This window comes from Squalius cephalus, assembly GCF_949319135.1.
Source record: "Squalius cephalus genome assembly, chromosome: 18".
NCBI classification, from domain to species: domain Eukaryota; kingdom Metazoa; phylum Chordata; class Actinopteri; order Cypriniformes; family Leuciscidae; genus Squalius; species Squalius cephalus.
In genome coordinates, this window is record NC_137139.1 from 16,094,095 (window position 1) to 16,121,935 (window position 27,841).

Genomic DNA, 27,841 nt, shown 5'->3' on the forward strand with positions numbered 1-27,841 from the left:
TATACTTCTAAAAACATACAGTTCATACAGTTACACCGACTATCCACCATAGACACCTGTTCAGACGCGCGCGTGCCACTGACACCTGCATGCGCGCGCCACCCCTGCGTAATCAGCGTTTGGGTTAGCGCGTGCCAGGAGAGAGAGAGAGAGAGAGAGAGAGAGAGAGAGAGAGAGAGAGAGAGAGAGAGAGAGAGAGAGAGAGAGAGAGAGAGAGAGAGAGAGAGAGAGAGAGAGAGAGAGAGAGAGAGAGAGAGAGAGACCGAAAGATACCTAGTGGAGATGTAAGTCGCTGCTGAAGATTCGCAACAACAAGCAAGTGCTTTAGCGCACCTCCCCCTCCCACTGCGCTCGTTCAGAAAAAAAAAAAAAATGTTTCTCTTTTTCCTGAGATGCACAGGGATGTGAATATCTTTGGCTGTTGGAAACAGAGCTCTGAGACTGCTTAAAACACAAAGAATAGCAGAAACAAGAATTCGTCGCTTGCTTACAGGAGTCGGACGCATAAGCGATCACACGGGATTTCTCCAAACAGCGGTATGTGCTGCTCTATTTGAATCCTCCTGAAGCGATGTGATAGACATTATTGTAGGCTATACTTTGTCTGGTCCGGTGTGGATGTTACCAGGAATTTCGCATGGATGGGTTGTTTTCTGTGTAGCCAAACTGTGTAATGTATTTCATGCGCAAACTGTTGACAGTACAGTATAGATGTTCACTATGCGCCTCGCATATCACCCCTACCTCATCAACTGTAGCTAAATTCATTCGGGTCAATGACGAATAAAGCTGTCTGAGATCTAAAAGGGAAATCTTAAAAAAAAAAAAAAAAAAAAAAAAAAAAGTAAAACACGTTTCAAGTTCTTAATGTTATATTTGTGCTCACATTTTTTTTAATGTGATTTTTTAACATGTTTACAAGGTAAAATAAATGTTTTACAAGTATATTTCTGAGTCATAAATATCAATAATTTTTAATCAGGGATATTTAATTTGAACTATCAAAGAATTTTTAATATGGTCAAAATCTGTATTTTCGTAAAGCTTGAGAGGCCAGTGGTTGGTTGTCATGTCACATGACAACAAAATGGCTGCCTGCAAATTGGTTACACCAGACTGACTGATTTGGCGGACAAAGTTTTTCAAATAATAATATTTTAAAACTATATTGCTGAACTGCATATTTTTGTTTACATTTACAAGTACATGCAGAGTTACAAAAGAGGAACAAAAGCAATTATTCAAAGAGACAACAATATTCATACAATGCTAGGCTACACGGCTAGATTAGGAAGCACGTTTTTTGTTAAATCAATAATGAAAGATTGTTTATGTATTTATTTTTTACTTTTTACCACAAAAATATGAAAATGATTTTTAATTCACAAACGGAAAACATGTACATCGTGTAATCACGTCACTAGATACTTCAAGTCTGGGTGAATTCGATTTTTTTTAACAACTTAGTAGATCCGGACAAAAAATAAGCATCACATCCTTAACCTGTTTATGTAAGATTAACCAAGCTAAAACCAGTAGAATAACAGTCTCTCTGTATGCCTGTTTTCATGTGAGATAGACAGTATGGAGACTTTGACTCAGCATTTTTGTGTTGTTGTTTTTGTTGTGTGTGCGTGCGTGCGTGTGTGTGTGTGTGTGTGTGTGTGTGTGCAATAGCTGCACTCATGGAGAACTCAAATGATTCCTCTGCTGACCCCAGACACTTCCATCTGTACAACGAGTCCCTGTTTTGACTCAGCATTTTTGTGTTGTTGTTTTTGTTGTGTGTGTGTGTGTGTGTGTGTGTGTGTGTGCAATAGCTGCACTCATGGAGTACTCAAATGATTCCACCGGCTTTGCTGACCCCAGACACTTCCATCTGTACGAGTCCCTGTTCCAGAACAACTTCAGCTCCTTCAACGGGACTGACAGCTTCTTCCCAAGGGGCTTCAAGATCACTATAGTAGTGGTCTACATGTTCGTCTGCGTGGTGGGGCTGGTTGGAAACTGCCTGGTCATGTACGTCATTATCAGGTAAGCTGACAGGTCAAACAGGATAGAATTTTATAATAAAAGAGGAATTGTAATCTGTGGTTTTGGCAATGCAGTGCACCATAGTACATCGCTCTGTCATGGATGTTTATTTGAGACCCATAAGGAAAAACCTCTGCATCCTGACAGCAGATCACTGGGTCATGACCTTCATCACAGTGACTGAAGTGTTTATTTACAGGAGAGGACAATTCAGTATCCAAAGTAGCCACTGAAAGTGATCTTTTCTTTTCTTTTCTTTTCTTTTCTTTTCTTTTCTTTTCTTTTCTTTTCTTTTCTTTTCTTTTCTTTTCATGTTTTTTTTTTTATGGCAGAACTTCCTATTTGGCTGGGAAACCTGATTGGAAAGTCATCATTTGACTGTTCATCGAAAAAGGAAAATTCTGTCCAAACCTGTATGACTTTGTTTATTCTGCTGAACACAAAAGAAGAATAATGTCTCAGTATATTTATGTTGGTCCATATAATAAAAGTCAATGGGGTCCAATGTTGTTTTGGACCCCATTTACTTTCATTGTATGGACAAAAACAGTTGAAACATTCTTTAAAATATCTTCTTTTGGCATGAGGGTGAATACATTTTTGGGCAAACAATTCTTTAAAGCAGTTGAGAGAAGGCAAACCACATTTCACATCCACTGTATACAGCTGAGACTCCCAATGCACAATCATTTGACCCAGCAGGCTTTGATCTCTATCGACTGCTCTTTGGGCCTAGAGATGTGAAATGAATTTTCACAATCCATCACCAGTCATTCTGTTTGTTTACACGCTTTCTCTCAATTACTTCTTTTCATCCCCTCATCCCCATCCTCTCTCCATTCCTGTGTTGTATTACAAAATGCAAGTGCTTTGGTTCTGGACTTTTATGAGTGTAGCTACAATGGTGGGTCAAAAATCTATATCTTATACTAACCATTGCACTTTTCCCTCTCTCTTTCCCCAAATCATTGTTTTCTTGTTTACCCTATTTTCTCATTTCATGGACCATCTGGAAGTGCTGCATCAATCCTTCACAATTTATCACACTTCCTTTTTTATACCATAGATGCCATAAACTTGCCTCTTAGCAATTGTTTAATGACTGTTTCATCATCTAGTTGTACGCCAATATCATTTCAGAATGAGAATCCAATATTTATAATGGGAACCAATATACGGTAAGCTAAATAGACAGAATATGGACATATCTACCCACAATCCTTTGGATTTCATAGCAAGGTCACATATGTATCCAATTTAATTCCATTTGGTTTCAGACAACTGGGCTGCATCCAAAACCAAAGGCAGCTGTCTTGCTGCTTCTATGCTCAGACAGTCAGTGCATTAACAGGCGGTGCTTGTATGAAGACAGCTTTTAAGAAATCTGGTTTCAGTCTGTTTCAATCTGGTTTCACTCTGGTTTCACTCTTTCCAGGGTACCATGCAGTCACGTCTAATGATCTAAAACATTTTCAAATGAGCTAAATCATTATTCCAAAAGTAGATAATCACAAGCTGAAAAGAAAATCCAAAATTAGAATTCTGTCATTGTTTACTCACTATCATGTTGTTCCAAACCTGTACGACTTACTTTCTTTTGTGGAACTTACAAGAAGATATTTTGAGAAATGTCTGAATGTTTTTTTATTTATTTTTTCTTCATACAGTGGAAGTTACTAAAATGGTTTGGTTACCAACATTCTTCAAAATATCTTATTTTGAATATACATTTTTTGTATTTTTTCAGTAAATGATGACAGAATTTGATGAGTAAATGATGACAAGTAAATGATGACAGAATTTTCATTTTTAGGTGAACTATCCCTTTAAGCATCATTTTGGTTTCGGATACAGACATGAACAGAACTGTACATCTGATTGTCTCTGGTTATCCTGTAATGATGTTGCATCATGGTGCATAGTGATGTACCAGTGACTAATCATCGGGCAGCCTCAGTTTCCTGTTCTGTGCTGAGTCTTTAGGCCATCACCCACTCAGACCCAGCTCACCCACCTTCTCCATCTGCCAGCATGCGTGGAGGCCACAAATGTGTTTACTGTTCCTCCCTCACTGAAGGAAAGTGTATGATTATGAGTCTGATGTATCACTGCTTTTGCTTGGATGCCGTTGATGATTTCAGCTGTGAAGTTCGTGGCATGTTCTCTTTGTTCACTCTCTTACACTCTCTGTACATTGTTGTATTGTTTTATCTACCTCTTGCATGTTCTGTTGTGTGAATCAATCATGTGTTTGTGTGTAGGAATGAGGATGTAAGCGGTTTTCTTCTGCATTGCTGTTCTTTTCCACTTTAAGATAAAAGCGTTCCTGCTATATCAGCGTTTCACCAATCTCACCCATTCAGAAGCATCGACCCAGTGGCAGGATAAACTGTATATGCATCATTCTAATCACTTTGTCTTGTGCTGGTCTAAATGCTGAGTGGATCCACTTTCTAAATGCAGTTGTTCCTGGAAGACCTTTAATGGTTGAGCGATTTCCATGAGTTTCATCTCTGTTGTTGTCTTGGTTGTTTGATGACATTGACTAGTGTTAGTGTCTCTTCACAGTTAAAACAGATTGAAGTCTCAGATGTTTGACCGTTTTTGACTGTTGAGGAATTTAATTGATGGCTGGTAATTTCATTAATGCCATGGTGTAAGGGATGATGAAATTTATATGAACTTTAACCTGTTATCTTGTCCATCCACCCATTCATCTGTCCTCCCATCTTATCCGTTTGTCTGACTGGCCATCCATCCATCCATCCATCCATCCATCCATCCATCCATCCATCCATCCATCCATCCATCCATCCATCCATAGGTTGTCTGTCTATTTGTGCACTTCTGCAAATCTGTCTGTCTGTCTGCCCATCCATTTATCCATCCATCCATCCATGTTGTCTGTCTGTGTACATACATCGATCAATTTTTTTGTCCATTCATCTGTTCGTCCATCTGCCTGACCATCGCTCCATCCATCCATCCATCTGTCCGTCCATCCAACCGTCCGTCCGCCCATCCATCCATCCATCCATCCATCCATGGGTTGTCCATCTATTTGTATGCATCTGTCCATCTGTCTGTCCATCCATTCATCTATCCATCCATCTATGCATCCATATATATCCTGTCTATCCTTGCACATACATCAATTTGTCTATGTCCATCTCTCTCTTCATTCATCCATCCTTACATGCATCAGTCTATCTATCCATCCATTTGTTTATCCATCCATCCATGGGTTTGTATGTCTATCCATGCACATCCTTGCATACTGTACTTCTGTCTGTCTGCTTGTCCATCTGTCTGCCCATCCATTATTCTTCTAAGAACTCCCTGGATGAGCTTTGAGGTAAAATATGTGTTTATGGGCATTGGGAGAGAATTCTCTTCCAGTTGACTCAGCTGAGGCCTGTCAGATCGATACCAGAGCTGTAATGAATTCATCCTCTCTCACTGGACTGAAGAGAGTACATTACAAGGAGGAATGAATATGAAGCTGCATAACAGCTTTAGCACTGCCTTGTCATGCCCTAAATTCAGCCTAAATGCTGTTTGGCTTTAGTAATACTAGCTGATGCCAATTCATCCTGAGCATTAGAGGTTTTTGATGTGGGGTCTTTTGTGGTTTACTTGCCTTTTTTCCTGTGTAAAATTATTTTAATAGAGATTAGACCTTCCTTAACATAATGCCGAAAACCCGAAGTCTCTAGGTGGTCTGGTTGAGGAGTAGATAGAAGTGCAAGATTGGTGAGCACAGACAGAACAGAAATCATGAGTTAACAATCGCAATTTTGTCCAGTGGAAAATTGCGCTAAAAATTAAAAGGTCTTTTACCCTATGCTTGGGAATTTAGACAGTAGCTGACTGGAGGTATTCAATAAATGGCTTTTCTGTGAGATTTAAAATGGTTTTCTTTTTTGACATCCCTGAATGGAGTGCATGCTCACATTACAACATGTGTGGTCTGCAATCTTAACTAAAACATTAAACCACCAAAGATTTCAAAAGAATCCCATGAGCTGATGGTGTCAGTTTTGAAAGTCATGGCACATTTATTAAGGCCGTTTTTCATGCAGATGTGCCATTTCAATATGATGTTAATCTACATTAAAGATAGATAATCTACATTAAAGATAGTTTAATTTTTGTCAGTTCAAGGAATTCTTTTAAAACCTGACTTGAGAGGCCATAAGTGCCACTACATCAGATAATTTCTGTCAGTTGAATTTGGCAGAATATTCTGAACGTCAATTTGTTCTTAGTATATCCAAGGCCTGGCAGGATAATAATGTAACGATGTTTGCACTTGACAAAGCAGTGGGTCTTGAAAGGATATTAACCCCAAAATTTAAATTCTGTCATCATTTACTCAGCCCCATGTTGTTCTAAACATGTATTCATTGTTCTGTGAAAATACAAAAGGAGAAATTTTGAACAATGCACTTGTTTTCTATTAGTAATAGAATGGGTACAGGAGTTTTCAAGATTCAGATAAGACGCAATGACACAAAGTATTACAAATGTAGTCCAATATATATCTGATCAAAAGCATTCCAATGTTTGGTGTCAGTACGATAAAATAAATAAATAAATAAATAAATAAATAAATAAATAATAAAAAAAAATAACTAATACTTTTATTCAGCAAGGATGCATTAAATTGAACAAATTGACAGTAAACACTTTTGAATAGATATAAAAAAAATTAAATAAATGCTGTTCTTTTGAACTTCCTTTTCATCAAAAAACATTTTTTGAAAAAACATCCACAAAAACATTAAGCAACTGTTTTCAACATTGATAATAATGTGAAATGTGTTCTTGAGCAGCAAATCATCATATTAGAATGATTTCTAAGGGATCATGTGACACTGAAGACAGGAGTAATGATGCTGAAAATTCAGCTTTGCATCACAGGAATAAATTACATTTTAAAATAGAAAATGTCTTGGGTTACTTGACTGTAACCCTGTTCCCTGAAAAAGCAGGAACGAGATGCTGCGTGAACAGCGATATGGGAAAGACATTTTTGTTTGACCGGTTGTGAACATGTGTGGCAAACACGCCAAGCATTTGGCTTAAATAACCTCTGATGATGAAGTCATCGGAATGCGCGTGTCAGAGGCTATAAATAGACGTGTGACAGGCGCACTCATCAGGTCATTTTGTCTGAAGAACGTCCTGAACACAACCCCAGTGTGGCAATGAAGCGCAGCATCTCGTTCTCGCTTTTTCAGGGACAGGGTGGCAGTCAAGTAACCCGAGACGTTCCCTTTCAAAAGCTACATTCAATGCTGCACGAACAGCACTGTGGGAACGAGAATACCAACTCTGCCGCACTGGAAGTGTCTGGACCCCTCAAGGTTGTGTAGTGCATGCGCACAAACACGAGAAGGGCCTCAGAAAGGGCTTGGGATGTCGACTCAAGGACAAGTGAGCCTGGAGTAACATGAACATCCAAACTATAGAATCTAATAAATGTGTGCGGAGAGGACCAGTCTGCTGCATCACATACTTGCTGCAAGGGGGCACCTCTTGCTAAAGCCCTGTAACTCTCCTGGTAGAATGAGCCCCAATGCCTAGAGGCAAAACTTCAAAGCGCCTCATAGGCTAGAGCAATAGCATCCCTCACCCAATGCGACAGTTAGCCAAGGGCAATGTCTAAGCAGGATGGCGAAACCGACAGAGCTTGCAAATCCCCAATCCTCTTTAGTGACGGGATAGGCATAAGGAAAACCATCTTTAGAGTTAGAAGTTTGACCAAGGCTGTCTCTAGGGGTTGTTGACTAGCCCCTCAAGGACCACGGCTAAATCCCATGAGGAAACTTTCACTCTGGCTGGTGTTCTCAGTCTGAGAGTAGCAGGACATGTGTCTGCTGACAGCTTTTCCTGCAGAAACTCCAGCATTGAAACAATCTGGCAGTGGACTGGGTCTGCATGATATATATAGTACACCACCTTTCACAGGCGTGCCACTTAAGGGCGTACATTCTTCTAGTGGACGGAGACCTAGCACTCAGAATGGTCTCTATTACATCCGCTGAAAGTCCAGCATCTCTTAACCGGCCTCCCTCAGGGGCCAAACATGAAGGTTCCATAACTCGGGCCGGGGATGGAATATCGTCTCTCCTATTCGGTATCGCCCACGGAGAGCCATCGATGAGAGATATTATTTCTGAGAACCATACTCTGGTCGGCCAACGAGGCGCTCTCAGCAATAGGCATGACTGGGGGGGCTGGAGGAGTCAGCAAGAAGTACAGGGGACATTCCGCTGTTTCTTGTGAAGCAAAGAGTTCCACCTCTGCCTTGTAAAATCTTTCCCAGATCTGACTGACTACATCGGAATGGAGCTTCCAATCCCTGTGTGTGACCTCCTGTCTGGACAATAGATCTGCTCCCACATGCATGCTTCCGGGAATGTAAATCGCCCTGAGGGACAGGAACTTATCCTGAGGCCAAAGCAGAACCTGGTGTGCTAGTTTGTTCAAACTGCGCGAAAGCAGTCTGCCCTGGCCATTTGTATAAACGACTACTGCAGTGTTGTCCACCAGAATTTCTATATGAAATTAGGATTCCTTGAGGTCGATTGTGACAAACCAATCTTTGTGTTGAATTTGAAACACAATAATTTTGACTGTCAACATTTTGAACTTGAATGTTCTGAGAGATCGGTTCAAACTGCGAAGGTCTAGAATTGAACGCAACCCTGTATAACCTGACTGTCTGTCTGGGAGGGGAACATGTTCTATGGCCCCTTTGTCCAGCAGAATTTGCAGTTGTACTATCAGCAAGTGTGCCTGTTCCGATTTCATGGTAGTGGAGACCACGGCGTTGAAACAGGGAGGACGGTGCGCAAACTGTATTCTGTAGCCTTTTCCTACGGTTATCAAAACCCAAGAACATATGTTTGGCAGTAGTTTCCACGCTGCCACCTTCTCCGAAAGGGGCACCAATTTCGAGGCAACATCTGGTGACGCAATGTCTTGTGACACAATGTCTTGTTGGGTGAATGTTATATATCCCGTGTCCTGGGACACGGCTGGAAGCAGCCGAATATTTAACATTGCTCTGGAAACCGCTTCCCCCGAAACACCGGAGATGTCGGGATGGAACAGTGGTGTCGCGAAGGAGCTACTTAATATATGTTTACGTGCCCCGTTCCGGGGAGCTTTCTTTTTTTTTCTCAGCAGGTCAGCTTGGTGCTCCTGCCATAGTGTGCAGAGCAGCACCAGCATGATGACTGAACCGATGACTGAAACGCCTTCCCTACCAGCATGAATATTGTTCTGCACGGCTTGGTGGGGAGTGCTTACTTTTTAAGTGATGATGAGTGTCTCTTTCAACTGGGGCATCATTGTATAACCACGTGCCCTTGCACCCACGATAGTCGAATATGTTGACGTCGAGGGCACAAACACACGAGAAGAAGGCGAGACCGTCGCTGAGGCCCCTCCCCTGGCCACCAGAAATAAATCTGCTCTTACTTTGAGCACTTGCTCTTTCTCCTGTGGCCAGTCTAGCTGTAATCTGGCCACTGCATGAGTGACCACCTTGAGTAACTCCTCATGTGCTTCATCATCGCGGGAGGAGCGCTCAGAGGTGGCGTTCTCAAAGTCCATCTCCAGATGGCTATTTTGCCATTTAATTCCTCAGAACTAAATGCAGCCAAAAACCAGCCAGACAAGCTATTAATACAAGCATCTGACTTTTCAAGGGATATTTCACCGCTGGAAAGATGAATGTGTATTTAAATTGGGTCATTTATGTAGTAGAAATGTGGAATTATTTTAGAAGTTGGTGCCTTCTAGACTGAGAAAAGCCAGTTTTTCCAGACACACAATACAGAAATCTCTCATCTCGGGGGACATGAGGGAGGGAAGCACGGTCATTCGAAAATACTACCGGGTTTCTACTGATACAAAGCTTAATGCTAATCGGTGAAGTATCCCTTTCAGATTAGATGAATATTAAATAATTCCTCAGAGTTAAATACAACCTAAATGTCAAAATGGTAAACAGGTTTAGAACATGAAGGGCGAGTAAATGACGAAAGCATACTCATTTTTGGTTGAACTATTTTTCACTCTAATCCAGTGTAAGCTGTTCAAGCAGAGCACACAGCTGCTGATATCACCTTCCTCTGCGATCTCTGCCCTGGACTTTACTGCTCCAGTGATGCTATAGAGCCTAAACACCTCACTGTCATTGAGGTCATCACTTTGTTTTCTAAATGCTCAAAAACACATTCATGCACATATGCCTGCCCCTCTTAAGTAGAGCAATGCTATACTTGAAGATCTATAAACCTCACCTTACTCCAAATGCACAGGTTACCTGGGAAATTCACCATTGAATAGTAAATCCTTCGACTATGAGGTAGAAAAAAAAATGCTTCAGAGCACCTTATGATAGTCTTTGTGCAAACAAAGTGTTGTATAAATGATATTTAATTTAATTAAACCTTTTATGGCTGACCCGTTTTCTCTGTCTACAATCACCTCATTGTCTTTGTCTTAATTAGAGACACAGGTTGACAAAGATTTCCAACCTCTTAATTAAGACATAAAAGAGACTTTCTTTTCTATCTGTGGTCACTTTATCATCAGGCAGATGCTTTTATGTAAACTCTCTCTACTTGCCTTTCAATACAAGGTGGACGGGCATTACAATTGGCATTATTAGTTTTGCTTGATTGCTTCTTGGTGTATTGCAAAAATAAAAGGCTCCTATGAGCAAGTGCATTGTTGCATTTGAATCGTAAGCTCCTCTGCACAACAATTCATTAGCTGTGATCAAAGCTAAAAAGGAACGTCGGAATTGCTTGTGGCGCATAATACTATCTCATATCAAACGGAGTATTCAGCCTAAATATTTCAATCATGTCTCTTGAATAAAACAATATCCTTTGAGATCTGAGATTTTGAAGGCACACACTTATTTAGGTCTTTGGGTTTGTCATGTTCCCTAGATCATCAGAAATAGAGCTGTTTGCTTGATATTGAACATTTAGAAGAATCTATTATTACTCTGAAAGTTTTAACGGTAATGTTCACACTAGTGGGAACACTTTAACCTAATGACCAAGCTCTGGAAAGTCATTTTGCCAAAAAAAGCTATGTCACTTAACATCTGCTCAGTCGCTGAATCATCCTTAGACTGAACTTAGGAGACTGAACAGACAGAACAAACTGTGGGCAAAGTGGCACATCACATGAGGGTAGATGACAGCACCATGACTCTTAACAGAAGGGAATGAAAGGGCTAGTTGCGTGACTAAAAGTGTGATGTTTTTGGCCTTGAATTAATTAATTAATCATTACATTAAACATTTTTTTTTTTTTTTTTTTTTATTATTCAGTCTGATCAGAATCTGGTCATACTGTATAGTTTATTGTGTGGGGCTTTTTGACTCTAACCCCTTTGTGCACAACAATATCCAAAGGCTTTCCAGTTGTTATTGATTTACTGGATAAGGATATGCATATTTTTCAAAATTTTTACTTGTGATCTGTAACCGATAAATGATAACATTTTTTTATTTTTTATTTATATGATTTTCCAGATCTAGAAATCGCTTTAGAAATTCACTTTAAAGGTTTTCCCTTATAACTTGATTTTCCAAGACCATAGGAGTCCTGGTTCTTTAAAGGCTATTTTAAAACTTGCTTTTTTTTTCTTATTTTCAATTATTCATCATTTTAAATAAAATTGAGGCCCCCTAGTGGGTCCGACTCCCTGATTAAGAACCACTGCTAAACCTGTTAAAATATGTGTGTGTGTGTGTGTATACCGTTGTAATTTAAATTATTCAACCCCCATTGCAAATCAAGTTTATTGGCAAAATGTACAGACTTTCAGCTGTTTGCATTAAAATCAGACAAAAGTAATTGAAATACTTCTGAAAAAATTACTTCTGAAGTCTCAAAATGATTCAACCCCCTAAATAGAATCCCTCACAACAGCAAAAATCTACAAAAACTTATGTCTCAAGCATATCTGATGCAACTAATCAAGGGCTTCATTAGTTGCAGCGAGATAACCTAAACTGGCTACATTTTATTGTCATGTTTAACTGCATGTTAGAAATATGGCGATGTCAAAAAAAAAAAAAAAATGGTCCAAAAAGTTAAGAAAAGATTCCATCGCCCTTCAAAAACAAGGAACAGGATACAGAAAAGTAGTGAATGCACTAATTATTCCTAGCGACACCGTTGGAAGAATAGTTCACAAGTTCAAAATTAAAGGAACAGTGGTCACACCTGGACGGGGCAGAAAAAGGAAGATATCAACGGCTGCAACCAGATTTCTGAGAAGGCAGGTTCAGAAAAACCCTCAAGTGACTGCAAAAGACCTGCATAAAGATTTGGTGGCAACAGACACTGAGGTTTCAGTTTGCACAGTAAGGCAAGTATTAAAGGAGACATATCATGCTTTTAAATCGTTCCTTTTTACATATAAATCATACATTTGTAGTCTATATAAAGCGGAACTGCAATGCTTGGGTCTGAATTCCTCATTATTATAGCTCCACAGGCCCCTTTTCTACCCCTTTTCTGATGTGCGTCTGAGAGCAACTCGTTTTGGTGCGGTCTCTTTAAATACAATTGAGACACTTCATACCCCGCCCCCTCTCCAGGTGACACTCGGTTCAACTCCACCCTGTTCGGCCATTTTTGTAGTTTGATAGCAGAGATACGATTATCTAGCCGCACAGAAACTTTTTATTCACACGTTATTAACAAAATGTCAACAACGGAAGACTTGTCCAGCCAGCCTTACATGTTCGAGCCAGAGTCGGAGCCGGAGCGAGATGAAAATGAAGACGACGAACCTGCAGAACAACGTCTTCATATGGATGTATCGCAATGGTGTGTTACTGTATTTACACATGAAACTTTGGTCTTCCGACCTTTTACCGTCGTCTCGATTTATTTTGATTAATATGTGCGAGGGAGAGAGAGCAAGACAGCGTCTAGTTTGGAGACGGTGTCTTGTTTACATTTTCGCCTGGCTCCGAAGAGAGAGAGAGTGCGTGCGCGCGACCGGGTCTCTCTCTCTCTGCTCGTTCTTTCAGTTAAACATGCGCGGCAGTTCATCTACATTAGACAGTGTAATGAAGCGTGTGGGTTACTACATCCAACAACCGAACATTTTAACTTACCCTCTCGTAACTTCTGCATCTTTTAGCTTGGACTACAAAATTGCAGCGAGAAATAAAAATGGCGGATTGCTCGAAGTGTTTGGCTGGAAGTCAATGTCCTTATTTGGCAGTTCCGCTGCAAATACTGTGACGTAATAGTTCACAAAACGTCATAGATAACAGAAAAATCGGAACAGGTTGAAAAATAAGGCCAAAACTGAATATAAAGATATCAATGAAGCACCTGAAGAGAATAATTTCAACTTTTCTGTACTTCTAAACACTCCAAATATACAACAAAATGCATTTAAGGGCTAAAAAAGTGGATTTAGCATGATATGCCCCCTTTAAATGCATGCAGTTTCCATGCCAGAACAAGACGTACACCACTACTTACCCAAAAGCACAAGAAAAGTGCTCAAAATCATCTAAATAAGCCACAGAAGTTTTAGAATTCTGTTCTGTGGAGCAATGAAACAAAACTGCATGCCATCAGTGAGGAAGCTGAAGCTTGGCCGTCATTGGACCTTCCAACAAGACAATGATACCAAGCAAACCTAAAATTCCAACAAGGCTTGGTTGCAGAAGAATTCCTGGAAGCTTCTACAGTAGTCATCACAGTCACCTGACTTGAACCCCATAGAAAATATCTGGTGGGATTTGAAGAAGGCGGTTGCAGCACACAAACCCAATAATATTACTGAACTGGAGGCCATTGCTCATGAGGAATGGGCTAAGATTCCTTAGAAACGCTGCCAGAAGCTGGAGTCTGGTTATACGTCTCATTTGCAGCAGGTCATAACAGCAAAATGATGTTCTACGATGTTCTGAAGATGCTTGCCATGAATGGGTTTAATAATTTGGAGACTGTCTGTAAATTTAGCCAATAAACCTGATTTGCAATGGGAGATGAATAATTTGGATTACAACTATATGTATATATATATATATATATATATATATATATATATATTATGATTAGAGCATTTTTTGAGCACAAAAGAACTAAACACTTGATTAAACACAAGTGAATAAGTGAACCAGTGTTTACAGAGGATGCAAAACATTAATGCACAATGTGTAGAGGGACTGTCAAACCCTACTAGCATCAACTAATTCAAATTCCAATTTCATAAAGTAAAAAAAAAAAAAAAAAAGAAAAGAAAAACGGGAAGGAATCTTTTATAACATAGCTGTGCAGTTACAATTGCTTTAATTTACAGCCCGTCATCTATTTTATTGTCATCTTCACCTAAATGGCTCTGGCACTGAGCTGATGCCCTATTGGAAAACCAATTCTGTTTTTATTACAATAACAATGTACACTGTGAAATATTTGAATCAGTGTCCTTGCAGACCCTCTGTGTCAGTGCTTGTTTGGACTTTCAGTTTGTGTTTTGATTTGTTCCTGTTTTCCTTTGTTCTTTTCTCACCACTCCTTTGTTTCCATAGTTACTGTCATTATCAGTTCAGTTGTATCACCTGTTTAGTCATCATCGCCATCTGTATCACCTGTGCTCTGTTAATCAGTGTAATATGTGTTTGTTCGGAGTTAAATCCGTCTGTTCTGTCAGTCTTGGTCCGATCTCCGTTACATTTAGTGTGTGTTGCTATCTGTTCTGCTGTCCTTGTTCATCGGTAATGTTTTCCGATGGAGGTTATCACTTTGAATGCAAAAAACAGTGCCTTTATACTCTGTTACTAGACTTTGTTGCAGCCTTCCGCATGCTGACAGACAGGACTCAGCGTGCGTAAACACTCACATACAGGTGTGTGACTTGATAATGCAGACCATTTGGCAAAAATGCAAAAGCAGTCAGACACAAACATTTTAATGTGCTTGGCAGACAAAGTTGTGATTCCCAGCAGCTTCTTGCCAAATGAGAGAAATTGTGCAATCATGCTCTTGCTCTGTTTAGATGTGTAAAGCATTAATTATGTACAGGCAGTGGCTAATTCAATTCACTTCCCTTTCCAGGCTGTTTGTTTTTGAAGTCACTGGATGTGTTGTGCCTGTAATAAAGATGCCACAGGTTTACAGCTTGTGTACAGTCTCTGGGTAACTGGTCTGAAATCTCAGTTAATATGTATTTACAGGAGTGACTCTCACTTTACATGAACAAGGTTATGAAAGTCTTTTTGTTGCTGTTTTTTCCCATCAAATTATCACTAAAAGGAGGTGCTACACCTTCACGAAATCACACTAAATTTTTTATAAACTGTTTTCACATTTATTTATTTATTTATTTATTATTACAACCTCATTAAGAACAATTTGGAACATTTCTTAATACAGTTTATTAAATCCATGTTTTGTGTGTAATTTCTCTTTTAAAATAAATTAATACTTTTATTCCGCAAGGATGCATTAAATTGATAATTTATAATGTTACAAAAGATTTCAGTGTCAAATAAATGCTGTTCTTTTGAACTTTCTAGTCATCTAATAATCCTGAATAAATGTATCAGGAATAAAATATAAACAAACAAAAAATAAATAAAAAATATAACTATTTTTAAAATGTAATGCCATTTTAAAACCTTACAGACCCTAAACTTTTGAAAGTTAGTTTATATTTAAAACATCATGCTTGATTCAATTTATAATAGATAATAGTTTATCCAGTTAGTAGGATTTAAGCGTCTAATGATTTGTTATAAATCAATGAAGTTATAAATCATAAGAAAGTGTTCCCTATTGGTATCACCCCCATTCTACCTTTATGTCCTGTAAATAATCTCATAAACTGGTTGAAGTGGAATGATTTTTGCTCTTATTCATTATTATTTACTTTTCTTTGTCAAGTGATTTAATTAGTCCAAGTTACAATGGTATGCAATTAATTTGAAAGAATTTTGAACTTTAACATCTGTATAATCATATTGTTGCTGATGTGTATTTTGTGATGACTATTTTAAAATACAAAACAAGACTTTTGCTAGAATATTGAGAGCATATTTTTTTGGCAAAAAAACAACAACATCTGAATAATTTATAGATTGTGTTTTTTTCCCTTGAGCTTTAAGATGTTGTCATTTTACAAAAAAATAAAAAAATAAAAAAAAGTGCTGCATTCTCAACAATACTGATTGATATTTGAAAGCTGAAGAGTTTGTTTTTATGCTTGTTTGATTTTTGCTCACAGTTTTAATTGAGTTGTTTGTAGTCTCTCCGTTCTCTTGTCTTTTTCTATGCATAGTAATCCTCTCAGGGCCTGCTGGGTATTATCTGGACCACTGGCAGAGACTGGGACAAAAGAAATGTTGTTTTTGATTATACTCAATCAAAGCAGAAGCTATACACAAGCTGCACCAGCATGACATGAAATGTGTTAGATGGCACAGCAAATGTCTGAAGCCACCAGGCTTTTGATTAGACATTTACACATCGAGTAAACTATAGGATCAGCTCAGTAACAGAAACATTAAGTCACTAACTATTTTGTCATTAAAGTTTAATAATTAGGCCTAAAACGTTTTTGTGACAACATTTGCCCTGACTGCTTTGTTGAAAGTGGACATTGTGAAGTGAGCGCGAGATTTTTCAGCCCAGTGCCAGAGCATCCATTTGGCAGAGGCATTTGCTTGATTTTAAAATTGATGTTTACTTTGACTATATGTCTTTTTTTTTTCTTTTTTTTTTCTCACTGCGTATTTTTGTCGTCCATATAGTTGTAATGATTGTCAGTACTCTAATGGTGTCAGTCAAGCAGTTTGTTTTGCTTAGCTTTGGCAAAACATTATTTGAGCTGCCAGTCATTTTGTGAATTCTAACTCTCTTTCTCCAGTTCATTTAGTCTGTATTAAGATGATTAATGTGGTCTTTGAGGACTGTCCCTCACCTTGCCTGATTTATGATCAGAATTTCTGTGTGTGTGTGTGTGTGTGTGTGTGTGTGTATATATATATATATATATATATATAGCTTTGTTGCATGCTCTGTGTTTGGGATCATTATCATGTTGAAAAATACACATTTGATCTCCAAGCAGATCCGCCATACTTGGCTACATTGTGTTCAGCAGGATTCCCAGGTATTTTATTTTATTTTTTTCAGATTCGTAGATTCTTTGTAGATTCTTCCAACACCTGGGTTCCCAATACCATTATCTGTCCCCTGCCATGCAATGGCGCCACACATGCATTTGGTATTAAAACACTCCACATACTGTAACCATCCAATCCAAGGTTGTTATATTTTGACTGCAGAACACGGCTCCAATCTTCCACACTCCTGTCCTTATTTTCATCCTTTTGTCAAAATGCTCACTAGTCTTTCTACCAGTCACAGCGCTTTACATTCGCATGGTCTCATGATGATTTGAAACAATTCTGTAGACTTTGTGACCATTAACATCCAGCATATGAGCAATAGCCAAAACCGATTGACCAGATTTAGCCATTTCAGCAATATCCTCCTTGGTTGCAGAGGACAGCTTCTTCCATCTGGCCATTTTCACTAAAACCCACAAAATAACATCCAATAATGTAGATAATACCCTCCACATAGTCATTTATTGAATAATAGGCTGGGAATAATGAGTGCAAGATTGGTATGACCACTTTGACAAAAATGACGTCCACACAGTTTGGTATGTTTCATTGCGTCATGACAAATGATAAAATTGAAACGTGGAACACACATTAGTTTTACACTCCGGGCCTGAAATTAACACCCGACCACAGAGAGGAGAGTTCAACGTTGGATGATTGAGTAGATGATGTACTGAGTAGACCTACTGACATCTTTCCGCAGTTAAAACTTCATTCCTTCTTATGTTCATTCATGTTTATTTTATGCTATAAATTAACTAGAAGGAAGAGATGATCGGTTCACAAGCAGCTTTAACTGAGGCACCACAGCGATCTGTCAAGACACATTACAGAGCCACAAAATGGTATTGTCTAAATTTCTTTAAAAATGACCAAATTTTAACGTTGATACTTTGTTTAAAATCAAAAGTAACCTGGACTGTCTTGTCTGTCAGCGTGTTGTCAGTGTCTCTGCTGTGCGATGTGTTTTTCATTGCGTGAGATCATGGTTTGGCGTGAGCGCGGTGTAGCTTGTCGGACATAGCAACAGTAACTAAAGCGGCTGGGTCTTTGCGTTTTTTTTTTTTTTTTTTTGCAACTGTTGTTCTTTGACATTTAAACGAAGTCAGCCATAACGCACCAAACGCGAATATGCGTCTAAATTCGCGCCTGACGCGCTATTCGCGTCCGGTGTGAACGCACCATAACGGTTCCTGAACGCTGTAACTAACAGCTGCCCAGCGATCAACACAGCCGCGTGTGATTTGTTTACATACGAGCTGCACTAGGTCTATATCTGTATTCTAAGAGTTATTATTACTTGTATGGATCTCGTTAATAACTTGACAGCACTTAAATGTGTATTCTTACAAGTTAAAGAACAAATGTTTGTGCAGTTCCTTTTTTTTCACCTTTTATGAGGCAAAAGAAAAAAAAAAACTGGCTGGTAAAAAGTCACTGTGGCGGGTGGATTTTTAAATCCACCTGCCACAGTGGCTGGTGGTCAAAAAAGTTAACTTAAGGCCCTGCTCCCGGCACAACTTCACAGCATGCATACAAAATATTTAATAAATATTTAATAAAAAGTGTGAAGAAAGTGTGGAGAAACCAATGTTCCCGTTTTTGAAAGAACAGTATGCTCACCATGGCTGCATTCATTTAAAAATACAGGAAAAAAACACTCAAACATTTATTTGTTACTCAGCGTATACTTAATTTCGGTCAGTCAGGCTGTCTTTTTATTACATGCTAAGGATTATGTTAAACAATTGTTTCTTTCTTTCCCTGACCTCACAAAACTCTGTGTACCCACTGGTTTGTGTGTATAGTGTGTTCTTTTTCAATTCCTCATCCTCTGAAGCATCTCTTTCAATGTCTGACTCACAATGCTGAGCCACTATATTTCTGTGGAAGTTAAGTCATACAAATTGACAAAGGCACATTCAATCATTTTCTAAAGCTGCCCTTGTAAATTTTCCTCATAAAACTATCCGTACAGCTTCTGAAAGGACCAATTACTTGATCGGTTGATCGCTTTTGGTTGTGAATAGGACAGTCATCATTATTCTATAGGGTGAACAAATATATAATTATACTTAAGTACATCGACATGATCACTTCTTCAACAGGAGATTTGTTTCTCTCATTGCTGGAGTTCATGTGGAACGAGTAGCATTTGATGCAATGCAACACTAAATAAAAATATATTTTCTCTTTTACACAATGTTTAATATTACAGATATTGTGAAACATAGTTGTATCTAGAAATATATATATGTAACAAGTCATCCATCATTCATGAAACAAGCTGTCTTTTGGCTCTGAGAAGGAACAACAGTAAAATTTGTTATCACTCCCAAATGCTAGGTTACACACTAACTTCATCATTCAGATCACACCGTGACATTTATGTCATGTTTACACATCACAGACACATTGACGGCCATAACTATGATTAATGACATACAATGCAGTCACCATATGGCGTATGGATTTTACCTATTTTTATTACAAAATTACAGTTGTTTGGTGTTCAGAAAGAGCAGTTTGCACAGATTTATTAGAGAAAATATTTGTTGAGGTTTAAGTAAGAAACACATATGTTTTGGAGCTTTTAGTTCGTGTGTGTTTGCTTTGAGATTATCTGCTGTATGACCATTCTGTAGTGTACGTCAACAAAAGGCACTTTGTCAGTAAATTTAAACACACATATGGTCTCTTTAAAGTCCAGTAGACTTTTGTTTATTGTATAGCACAACCATTTTTGCTTACTATTGTTAGCCTATTTGGGAGTGATAACTATGTTAGCCTGCACATAGACTGAAAAAAAAAAAAATAAAAGATGGATGACCTGTCTCCACTTCCTTCCACTATAGACAAATGAAGCCAAAATATCCCATAAATAACTATTGACATCTTGCACCATTACATCATTTGGAGCCAGAGGTGGTGCAGCAGTATCAAGGTCCCACTCCTGCAGACTCAATCGCAAGCACAGCTGTCAATCACAACGTTTTTACAGCACCAAATACCCAACTAAAACCAAACTTACTGGAAAAACATGCATCAGCTTGATAATAACTACCGAAAATGACAGAAAACCGTTTTAAATATGGACTAAACACCGTTTTATTTTCATCTGAATTTTTTTTTTATATGAGAGCAAAATTTCATATTTCTTTCCACACTCAATTACACAGAGATGCTTAGTTTCTAAAACAGTATTTCATCTCCTCACATTTAACACTTGTAGCTCAGGAGGTCTTCACTAAAGCTGGTGAATGTCTTTGGCAGATCAGGTGTCAGAGTGAGAGTCTCTACAGAAACACTCTTCTGCCTCACGAATGAAGCTCACATACTCTCACCAACACTAACTCTGCTGCTTTATTAAGATTTGAGATATTACTCTGCAGAAAATGTAATTAAATTCCAGCAACCTCAACTCTTCTCCCTGTGACTTCAGTCAGTGGCTGCAATTAACATAAATATATCATCTAACATGGCAGGTCATATAATATTTATACCAGAGATCAAGTGATTACTCATTCCTTTTTCCTGCATGGATACATAATCCACAGAGAGAGTTTCAGGAACCAAAATTAGAATTTAACTCACAGTATGGAAAAAAGATCAGCATTGCCACTTCTATCTCTCACAGTCAGATAAATAATACTTATAGTGAGGATGCTTGTGATGATGATCAAATGGTGAAGAAGAGCTATATCCGGATGTACAATACTCTTCAAAAGTTTTGTTTTTACCAAGACTGCATTTAGTTGATCAAAAATACATTAAAAATAGTAATATTGTGAAATATTGATACAATTTTCTTTATATATATTATCTCTCTCTCTCTCTCTCGCTCTCTCTCTCTCTCTCTCTCTCTCTCTCTCTCTCTCTCTCTCTCTCTATATATATATATATATAGATTCAAAAGAACAGCGTTTATTTGAAATGGAAATCTTTTGTAAGACTGTAAATGTCTTCACTGTCATAAAAGGTTATAAAATTAATTTATTTCAAACATATATACTCTTTATAATATTAATACCTTAAAGGTGCCGTAGAATGGATTATTTTATTATTTTATAATGTTTCCTGGGGAGCCATTATAATGTTAGTATGTTTTTTAGATCAAAATTTGTTATAATTTAGAAATAAAAGGCATATTTCCTAGCCTAATTTCATCCATTGATTTGAACACTCTGTTTGAAGGGGCGTGTCTGCTGAGAGACTTCAGTGTTGTTGCCCACTGCTGTGATTGGCTGAAATGCTTGCATATGAAATATCTGGCATTACATGTAGAGCTATCTGGAAAACTTTTACTATTACAGCTTTTATACGTTTTTACTATTACAGCTATCGGGATTAACGAATCGTGAGAAGTTTTTTAAGTATTTAGATTTATTCCAGCATTGAGCAGATGACAGCCTGTTGATCGCGTGAATGAAGATCTTATCACTGCAACGCGATTTACTGATGCATAAACAGTGTTGAACGACTTTGAGAGAAAGATTATCTGTCGAACAATTACACATCAGAAATTCACATAACCCACTGGTTCTCCAGAGGCTCGGATGAAGGAACTAAAAAAATACTTTTGTGTTCATTTGTACATCCAAACACTGAGCAACTGCCATGCTTTGTTCGCTCGTTTGCAAGCCACGATGTCTCTCGAGGAAAAAACAATATCGCGCTGGATCTAGATAACACAGTGTAAATTATCGTTAATAAAATCACTACTTACCGCTTACGGGAATATAACGTTAGTTGAAATTGCCCCCTTCGTCTGTTTGAGACGCCGAGAGATGCCTGGCTGCTTGATATTGTTCCAGGTTAGAAAAACAGTCCGTGGTGAAATGGGCAGAGCAACTAACAACTTTGAATTAAACTTTAGCGGTATCCGATTATAGATAGATCTGCCATTTTCCCTATGATCCTCGCTTGTTTCTTCACCTGCAGAACTTCTGATGATTCGGCTGTGCAGTTCCGCCTGGCCTTGAACATGGGCTGGCATATGCAAATGTTTGGAGGCGTACATATTAATGATCCCAACTGTTGCGTCACAGTTGGTGTTATGTGGAGATTCGCCTGTTTTTCAGGGGTGTTTTTCAAAAACGAGATTTAAATAAGAAAGAGAAAACTATGGTGTTTGAGACTCACTGTATGTCATGTCCATGTACTGAACTCTTGTTATTTAACTATGCCAAGATAAATTGAATTTTACATTCTAGGGCACCTTTAATATTGAATAAAATAAATAGTTTACTTTTTAATGTATTCAACTGTTTGATCACAAGAAGGTAGTTTAATCCTGCTGCCTATCATTTGGAACAGCATTTGCAGTTCAAGAATGCATTATGAAGCTGTCTAAAGAATTTATTTTAAGTACACTAAAAAAAATACTCCCTTAAAATCTAAAACTTCAGTACTAATTTAGATTGGAAAAGCATTCCAGAGATCTCTTTGTTTTGTCTTATGCTTCCCATATTCTTCCTGTTTTAGCATCAGTTAATGGACTGAGACTGGCCCAAGCCCAAAACTGTCTGTAGACATTCAGGCCAAGATTGTGTAAATGAGACATGATCATAGGGGGAGAGAGAGAAGCTGATGTGCATGAATGTATTCCCAATGGTTTCCCCAATAGCTCACTGCAGCCTCATCATCTCTGTAGATCTGAACGCTCTTTTCCCTCTCCGAGGTCTCAACCTTGATTACTCTCTCTTCATCCCTCCACTTCATTGATCTCTTCCTTCTGCTGCTCTCAGGCCCAGGGTCTAGTTTCAGTGCTGTCTGATCCCAGTCTGGTTTTCAAGGAGTTGAAATGCTGTCAGTGCAAGATCAACCACAATTCTCACGAGTCCCTTCCTCTTTCCATCCCAGACTAACAGAAACTGAATCTCTCAGCCTTCAGTCTTAACATTTCAAAGCAATCTCTCTCTGACTCTGTCCAGTGAGATTTTCTTTTACTCATCCCATTTTAGATTTTCTTGCTACAACCACGCCTGCTGTGAAATGTTTAATATCTCTAGTTTTAGTTTGATTTAGTAAACTTGTGGAAAAAACAACCTAGATCAGCTCTGCTGGTGACAAACTTGAGGCAGAACTTGAGCACAACTTTATTTGCCATACATTTGATCTGGTTGCATAAACCATTAAGACTAGTCTTACAAGTTAGTCATCATATATATATTTTTTTAAGTCAGTTACATAAAAGTATAGATTGGCCTAATTTAATACCAAAAAGTAGGATTGACTGCCTCTTGACTGATTGGGAGGTTGAATATAATTTCACTTTTCTGTTGCTGTTTCAGCATAAACAACATCTGCAAAGTTACGACACTCAAAGTTCAAGGCAAAGGGAGATATTTTATTTTACAGAAATCACTTTTTAAGGACTACAACAAATGGCTGGTAAGGACTACATGAGCTTCCTCCCAGATTAATTACATCACAAACCCTAAAATGTACATAAACCCCACCTCTGGGAACACGCAAGCAAAAAAGGGGGTGAGTTGTTGTAGTCAAGCACATTTAGGAGTCTGCTCAAGTCTTCACATTTATTGCAATACAGTATGTAACACACATGCAATAGCATGTCACTCTGTAGGCATCTTACAACAGTTCCCACACGAACGATTTATAGATAGTCATGAAAGAATATGCTAATCAATGACTTGAGGATTATTAACTCCACATCAGCTACAAAAAATCACCAACTAACCATTCAGAAACATCCTGTTGCATTCTACATGTTGTCACTTCTACTTGAGTCTCTCCATCATTGTCCGACTTCGGTTTGAACATAAAAGGCAGAACAGTTTCTGACATTTTAGTGCGTGTCTGCTAACACATAAGTTCTTGAAGCTCCGCCCTCTGTGCCAGGAGCAGCAACTCATTTGCATTTAAAGGGACACACACAAAACAATGCGTTTTTTATCACCATCAAAAAGGGGCAATTTAAACATGCTATAAAAAAAATATATGTGGGGTATTTTGAGCTAAAACTTCACATACACACTCTGGGGACATCAGAGACTTATTTTACATTTTGTAAAAAGGGGCATTATACCACCCCTTTAAACTAACACACTGGCTGTTTATGCAACTGGCCTTATGTCTCAGTTCCTGTTCTACAAATGATAAAAGGTCATATGGGATGACATGAAGAGGTTAATATTTCAGAAAATGTACAGTAACTCTTTTATGAGGTTTCAAAGCTATATCCCTCTTGTCAACACCATCAGATATTTATGAAATCAAGCAATGGCAAAGTCAGCTTTCATCCCAGAGGCCCTCTTTCCATATTTCGCCTGTTTCTAGTTTAATAAAATCACACTGTATGCATACACATACAGGCTCTGGGTTAGGTTTAAACAGATTTATCAAAATATATTATATTTGACATGACAGAACAGACACATCTACATATAGTAAAAAAAAAAAAAAAAACACACAATTTGTAAGAAAATGTGAGAAGCTGGTGGTTGCTAGTGAATAGATTACATCTTAACAAATCAACCCAAGATAATTTAATGCTAGGCTATAAAATCTTTTCTGAAACCAATTGAAAAAAAAAAAAAAAAAAAAAAAAAAAATTGGATTTTTTTTTTTTTTTTTTTTTTTTTTTTGCGACATTTTTTAACTATTAAACTTCAAACAAAGTCAATGTACAGTCAGAGCAGCAATAATACATGCATAGAAAAACTGACAGCCAAGGGGTAGGATACACACACACACACACACACACACACAAATCATTATATATATATATATATATATATATATATATATATATATATATATATATATATATATATGATAGATAGATAGATAGATAGATAGATAGATAGATAGATAGATAGATAGATAGATAGATAGACAATGTCTGGCATGGTGACAATGTCTTCTTGAAGTAAAGAACGAATAGTTTTATTTACAACTCCAGGGGAAAAACATAGACTGCCAATTACATATCAAATAAATCAAAAGCAATACTGTTTTGGGTATTAGCACTGAATAATGTCAAGACCCCTGTGGGAATCACATCCATTATAATAGAAAACTCTCTTGGTGTCAGTGGAATTTTATGGACATCTAGAAACTCATAATAGGTGAGCAACCTGCCTTCTTGATTTAATAATTGATTTAATAACTTCTTAAAATGCTTAAAATGTCTTTATATGCTCATGCTTTTACAGTGAAGTATTGAAACTGCAGTATATACATGTATATTGAGATTTCATTAAGATATTGAACTGTAATTTGATCAGTGCAATGTTGTGATGAAAATATTCAACACATACTTTGTAATTTTGAGGCAGTTATAAGAGAATTACTGTTAACTTCTAATGAAGTCTGTTCACTGTTTATTAAATACAATATGTCAGTGAAAACAGGGTGTTGTTTTCATTTGCCAGTTCAACTTGTCACGATAAACCCACAGGGGCTCATAAGCGGCATTCTAATATCGCTGGTGTAGCTCTTACTCACACTGACTCACACATACAGTTTCATAATTAGGGTTATTATTATTATTATTAGTCGTATTATCACTAGTGTCATTTCACAGCAGTGTCTGTCAGTGTTTATATTGTGCTACCATACAGCTGGAAATAAGAAAACTCTGTTTGAGTGAGAATGCAATTCAAATCTTTTGTCCCACCTCCTGGGAAGTTCAACAAATAATCTAAAAGTAACATATTTGATAGTGCTTACTTTTGGATCCACAAGCCTTACTCTGATTATTATTATTTTTCTACATGGTGATGTTTGTGGTGCTGTATTATTAAAATGGCTTTATACCTGCATGCGTGACTCAGGACTGGAGGAGGATGTGCTGTCTGTCTTCTTCACTTCTTCACCACACTTCCTCAGTCTGGTTCACGCTGTTGCATAACCACCCAAGAAAGTACAGCAGAGGAGTAAAAATGCACCATGTCATCTTATAATGATGCTGTATTAGAGAAGAGAGATTTTCTTTTTTATTATTATTATACTTTATTTTATTTTATTTATTTGCACAACTGATAGTCAATTTGTAAAAGGCTGTAATTATTTAAATACTATTTTTGTCCAGCTAATAAAGTGCACTGAAAGTTAAATTTGAGAGTGCCCAGTTTCTTCTGTCTAGACCTCTGACCGAAACCTAATCAGCAAAAATCTGGTAAAAATGCATATTTGGACAATTCCAAGGTTGACTTATAATGTAAATAAAGTATAGTGAAAGTAATAATAATTAAAGCTGCAAGCAGCGATGAAAGGGCCCTCGCACCCGTGCCATCAACACTCGGTGGCTTTAGGAAGGCAGAGCATGGTTGGGAAATGTACATTTAAGGAGGTATATATAGTAAGAGTATGTCAAAGTCAGTTACAAAATGTTTTGTATAATGGTGATAATAGCATGCTTCATGACTCAGCTAAGTGTTGCTAGCATGTTCAGTCTGTTTCTAGCATGCTTAGTACACAATAATTATGTGGTTAGTACTGCATTACTGTGTTAACCATGTCAGTTTCTGTTGCCAGTAGGTGGCGTTATGACTATAACTGAATATGAGCATGGATGTGTGTTCAGGACAGAACTCTTATCAAACATGTGAAGTTTGGTGCAAATTGGACATTGCCTTCTTGAGTAACAACAAAGTCATGTTTCATTGAATTAGCATTCTTTAGAACTTAGCTAAGCATTGTTAGCATGTTTTAACATGTTGCTAGAACGGCATCAACGTGTTAAACATGTCACTTCCTGTTGCCAGTTGGTGGCGCTATTACTATAACTGAACATTCTCATGTAGATGTGTTCAGGCCATGACTCTTATCAAAAGTGTGAAGTTTGGGGCAGATTGGACATTCCATGCCTGAGTTACAGCAAATTCCTATTTAATTGCAATAATAGCATGCTTTAGCACTTGGCTAAGAGTTTGCTAGCATGTTTTAGCATGTTTCTAGTATGTTGTTAGCATGTTTAACACTTGCTGGCACTTTTTTATATGTTATTAGGAGTCCACAACAGTGTTAAACATGTCACTTCCTGTTGCCAGCAGGTGGCGCTATGACTGTAACTGAATATAAGCATGGTCATGTGTTCAGGACAGAACGCTTATCAAAAGTGTGAAGTTTGGGGCAGATTGGACATTCCATGCCTGAGTTACAGCAAATTCATATTTAATTGCAGTAATATCATTCTTTAGCACTTAGCTAAGTGTTTGCTATTATGTTTTAGCATGTCTCTAGTATGTTGGTAGGATGTTTAGCACCTACTGGCATTTTTTTATATGTTATTAGGAGTCAAGAACAGTGTTAAACGTCACTTCCTGTTGCCAGCAGGTGGCGCTATGACTATAACTAAATATGAGCATGGACATGTGTTCAAGAGATAACTCTTATCAAACGTGTGACGTTTGGGGTAGATTGTACATTGCCTTCTTGAGTAACAACAAAGTCCTGTTTCATTGAATTAGCATGCTTTAGCACTTAGCTAAGTATTGCTAGCATGTTTTAATATGTTTCTAGCATGTTTAGAACTCAATGGCATTTTTAACATGTTGCTAGAACGGCATCAACGTGTTAAACATGTCACTTCCTGTTGCCAGTAGGTGGCGCTATTACTATAACTGAATTTGAGCATA

The 27,841-nt window shown here is 37.9% G+C and overlaps 1 protein-coding gene across 1 annotated transcript in view; it reads left to right on the plus strand.

The window, feature by feature from the left end:
* Positions 1–277: 277 nt before the first annotated feature.
* oprl1 (opiate receptor-like 1) overlaps positions 278–27,841 on the plus strand; it is a 38,283-nt gene continuing 10,719 nt past the window's right edge. The window contains exons 1-2 of the mRNA XM_079848905.1: positions 278–537; positions 1,821–2,034. Of these exons, the coding sequence (XP_079705031.1) occupies positions 1,829–2,034 (206 nt within the window). The 5' untranslated portion in view covers positions 278–537; positions 1,821–1,828. The remainder of the gene's footprint in view (positions 538–1,820; positions 2,035–27,841) is intronic.